The sequence below is a fragment of the Bison bison genome, unplaced genomic scaffold (genome assembly GCF_000754665.1).
Source record: "Bison bison bison isolate TAMUID 2011002044 unplaced genomic scaffold, Bison_UMD1.0 scf7180017864148, whole genome shotgun sequence".
Taxonomy (NCBI): domain Eukaryota; kingdom Metazoa; phylum Chordata; class Mammalia; order Artiodactyla; family Bovidae; genus Bison; species Bison bison.
In genome coordinates, this window is record NW_011494720.1 from 7,334,592 (window position 1) to 7,339,322 (window position 4,731).

At 42.8% G+C, this 4,731-nt stretch overlaps 1 protein-coding gene across 1 annotated transcript in view; it reads left to right on the top strand.

Annotated features, from left to right (window-relative positions):
- The window catches only part of SNX9 (sorting nexin 9), a 51,958-nt gene that overhangs the window by 13,842 nt on the left and 33,385 nt on the right, over positions 1 to 4,731 (top strand). Inside the window, exon 4 of the mRNA XM_010840873.1 lies at positions 3,388 to 3,553. Within this exon, the coding sequence (XP_010839175.1) occupies positions 3,388 to 3,553 (166 nt within the window). The remainder of the gene's footprint in view (positions 1 to 3,387; positions 3,554 to 4,731) is intronic.

Sequence of the window (4,731 nt, forward strand, 5' to 3'; positions counted from 1 at the left end):
GATTTCATCACCTAGGTAGAGAGCCAAGGTCCTGCACATGACCCAGTCATGATGCACTGATTATAAACGATTTATTAACGAAGTAGTTTTTCAGAGTATCATGTTATGTGTTTCAGTTTTTTAGGATACTTGCTGTGAATTTCATGTCCCATTTGTTCCTCCGTGTTGCTAGGATGCCTCTCTCTGCCGGTTTGCCAACAGTCTTACTCTCCAGCGGGGCAGGACTTTCACTCGTCTGTTGTTCTAGATTGCAGCTCTCTGTTCCTTTTCCTCAGTAGTTGCTAGAAATGCCAGACGAATATCTGTACTGTCATGTTACCATCCAGAATTTGCAGACCTTTTGAAGTTTTTATTGTGAAAACAAAACCTCCTGGTTTAGAGTCTGGAGAGCACAGAGTATCTGTTCCCCCACCCCCACCCCTGAAGAAAGCTGTGGAGGAAGGGATTCTCCTAACTGCGGTGTGACTGGCCAGCTCTCAGCACAACAGCCTTCTTTTCCAGAATCCACTAGAGTGGCTTGAGAGGAGCTCCTTGTCAGCTGTGTATTTGAGAAATTGACAGTCATATGGATGAAATGTCTTTCTTCTGTTAATATTTGACGTTGAGCAAAATCATTAGTAACATCATCTTGAAGGTACAAGAGATGTTAGAATGCAGTCATATTTCCTTTGTAAAACGTGTGCTTTGTTGTCGACGCTTCTGGTAGGTGGCTGGCAGTTATCCCTCCATATGTCAATTGGTGAAGAGTGAGAAAAAACCCAACCACGGTGGCATTCTAAAACATTAGAGAGGCATATGAGGCCATTTGGGTAATTCTCTCTCTCTCTAATATCAGGTTTGTTTCATTTTGTTTTGTATGTGAGAAGGAAGACTTTGCTATTCCATGTCCTTGAATTAATAGATTTCAGTGTTGAAAAAAAAAAATTTTAAGGCACTATTTGTTTTCCCTAAATTTATCTACAAATTTAAGGTTCAAATGAAATCACATTTTTTAAACTTGACATGTTGTTGTTTAGTCACTAAGTCGTGTCCGACTTTTTTGCAACCCCACAGACTATAGCCCACCAGGTTCCTCTGTCCATAGGATTCTCCAGACAAGAATACAGGAGTGGGTTGCCATTTCCTTCTCCAGGGGATCTTCCTGAACCGGGGATCGAACCTGCATCTCCTGCATTGATGGGTGGATTCTTTACCACTGACATACTAATCCTAAAACTGAAGGTTGTTTTAGTTTTAAAAACAGAAAACCAATGCTGAAGTTCACTGTAAAAATAATAAAAGATGTTATGGTAAAGTACAAACTTCACCATATGGCATTCTGTCTAGTGGGCTCCAAAGTAGTTTGGTATTAGAGGAATGGATTATAGGAAAGAGTCCCAGAAATAGTCCCAAGTTCAGGGTATGGTAAAGGTGGCTTTCAAATCAGTGGGGAGAGAATGGATTATTCATTAAATGATGTTAGGGCAACAGATGGCTACAGGAAAAAATTAAGCTGGATTCCTATATTATTTCTTATACCGAAGTCAATTCCATACAGGTTGAAGGTTTAAAATTTAAAAATCTAGGATGAACCTAGAGTCCATTATACAGAGTGAAATAAGTCAGAGAAAAACAAATGTCGTATACTAATGCATATGTATGGACTCTAGAAAAATGGTGCTGATGATGCAGTTTGCAGGGCACCAGTGGAGACGCAGACTAGAGAACAGATTTGTGGACTTAATGGGGGAAGGGAAGGGTGGGAAAGAAGCAGAAAGTAGCATGGGAACTACCATGTAAAATAGATCGCCAGTGGGAGTTTGCTGTATGACTCAGAGCTCAAACTGGGGCTCTGGGACAACCTAGAGAGGTGGGGAAGGAGGTTCAAGAGGGAGGGGACACGTGTATACCTATGGCTGATTCATGTTGATGTATGGCAGAAGCCAACACAATATTGTAAAGCAGTTATCCTTCAATTAAAAGTAAATAAATTATTTTAAAAATCAAGAAAACAACAACAACAAAAAAACTGGTTGCCTCTGGCTCCTCTTACTGCAGTATTCCTTGAAATAGGGTGCCATGTATTACCCATTTGAAAATTTTATTTATAACATTAATAAACTATAAAATTATGCAAAAGAATAATGGTAGAAAATATTTTAAAAATAACTTGGCATGATAGCCCCATTTTATGCAAGACGCCACCCCTTGGCATGTAGTAGGAGTGTAGGAAGCAGTTTGACAAAATCTTATCAATTTTATTAATAAATGCACACTTTCATTACCTAGTAATTTTCTTCCGGGAATTTCACATAGATCTATTGGATATGTGAGGAAAGATGTATAAGGATGTACACTGCAGCGTTATTAGCAGTAGCAAAACACTGCAAACAAGTTAAGTGAGCATCAGCACGTGCTGTTTAGATGATGGGAAACAAAGGAATTCTCTGGAGTCGCGTAAAAGAATGTCATCGTCCACATGCTGATGTGTTAATACCTAGGAGAATGTTTCAGGCTATGGAAAAACAAAAGAGAAATGCAGAGCAGAAAGTGTAATTGGGGCTCACTTAGAACGTGTTTAAAGCAAAGAGAATCTCACTGCATGGCCTGTGTGAGTAAGTATGTGGCTCACTTAGAACATGTTCAAAGCAAAAAGAATCTCACTGCATGGCATGTATGAGTAAGTATGTGGCTCACTTAGAACATGTTTAAAGCAAAAAGAATCTCATTGCATGGCATGTGTGAGTAAGTATGTACAAAGGACTTTGTTAGGAGTCGTCGTCTCTGAGAGAATGACTGGCATCTTAAGGTGGTAGGAATGCTTTTATATTTCATATCCTTTTATTCTTTTGATTTTTTTTTAAACTGGTAACATAATACCTTTTGAAATAAAAATTATCAAACAGTTAAAAATACAACTGATTACTATCAAGCAGTTAAGGTCAATAAAGCATATTATTAGCATATATAAGCTCAAAAACATATTAAGTGGAGAAAAAAAGCATGCAAAGAGATACAGACGGCACAGTGTTGTTCAGGTCAGCTTTGAAAATAGAAAATAGTTGTTATTTATGAATATGTCACATATTCTGTTACACAGTGGGAGTGTCAGAGCACAAATGAGAATGAGAGCAGCTTCATAAAAGCTGTTACTTGGGGGAAGGGGAAAAAAGAGAGTTTCTCTGTTAACAGTTGTAAAGTTCCTGAGCAAACACGGCAAATTGCTAGCAATAAAAGTCGATTGATGCTGCTTTTTGTGCTTGCCTACCTGTTTCTAAAATTTTATTTTTTTAATTATTTTACATTTCTATCAGTTTTCAGCACCCCTATTCAATTGCTTCCTACTGAATTGAGTAGTGCTTTCTAGAAGTCACAAATATCCTCTCCTTTTTTTACCCCTAATAACAGGTCAGCAGTGGCAGTGACCCCTGGTCAGCCTGGAATGCTTCCAAACCTGCAAACTGGGAAAGCTCGGATGGCTGGGGAGCCAAGCCGGAGGGGGCCGCAGCCCAGAGAAGCGCTGCCAACAACTGGGACTCGGCCTTTGGCCATCCCCAGGCCTACCAAGGACCAGGTGAGGTGGAGGGCACCCTTAGAGGGCATTCCAGGACCAGGTGAGGGGGGCGCCACCCTTAGAGGGCATCCCAGGACCAGCTGAAGGGGAGGGGCACACTTAGAGGGCATCCCAGGACCAGGTGCGGGGGAGGCCACCCTTAGAGGGCCTCTAAGGCACCCTTAGAGGTGGGGGGCCACCCTTAGAGGGCATCCCAGGACCAGGTGGGGGGGGCACCCTTAGAGGGCATCCCGGTCAAAGGGGTTTAATCACGGGAACTGTGGTCTCACTCACTAATGGCAAACTGACTCTTCTGAATCCAAATGAGGTAATTATACTCTTTGGTCCACTCTCGGCTCCCTGTCAAGGAGAACCTTGTCAGCATGCAAACGCTTGCAGGGACCAGGTTCATAAAGTGAAACAAGAGAGTGATCCTTTGGGGCTGCTGGAGGACGGAGGTGGGCAGCAGGTTGATGCGCCACAGGAGGACTGAGCTGGTGTTCCTCCAGAGAGGCTGGAAATCTCGATTTTTTTGTCAACTTCCCACTTTAAAATCCTCGCTATTAACACACATTTGTTTTTAAATCTCGGGCCAAAAAGAAATATGCACAAATATGCACATGGATTGACTGTGGTTTATCACCTGCCGGTTTATGACCTCTGACTTAGCTGTTCTATCATTTCCTGGACTACCTGTTTGACTCCCCGGTGCTTAATGGAAACACTGAGGCAAAGGAAGACTTTCTAAAAGGAGAAACAGTTAAGGAATTAAGAAAGGTTATTTATGTCTGTTCTGAAATTAAGAGACCCACCCATTGTTTTGTAATGACCCCTGTCTGAGCTCATTATGCCCAGAACTGAGTGTGCTGAACGGCAGGGGGCGTGGGTCGGGAGCCTTGAAGGGCGCAGGTGCTGCTTTCTGGCTCCCACCTGGCCCTGGAGTCGGAGGCTGGGTCCAGACCAGACTGCTGACATCACTTCTGCAGTGACGTGGTTTTGCTGGAATCCTGGCCCAGATCCTTCTGATACCTTCTAGTCTTTTCTTTTTCCTTTTGACATTTGTCTCTGGGCTTCTCGTGGTGGCACTCTCAGGGAGGAGACCCCAGGGCACTTTCCTGCCTAATGTTGAAGGGACACCTTGGGCCTTCAGAGGTGGGAGACGGAGGCAGAGAACAGTGGCGGAGGGCGGGTGGGTGGGA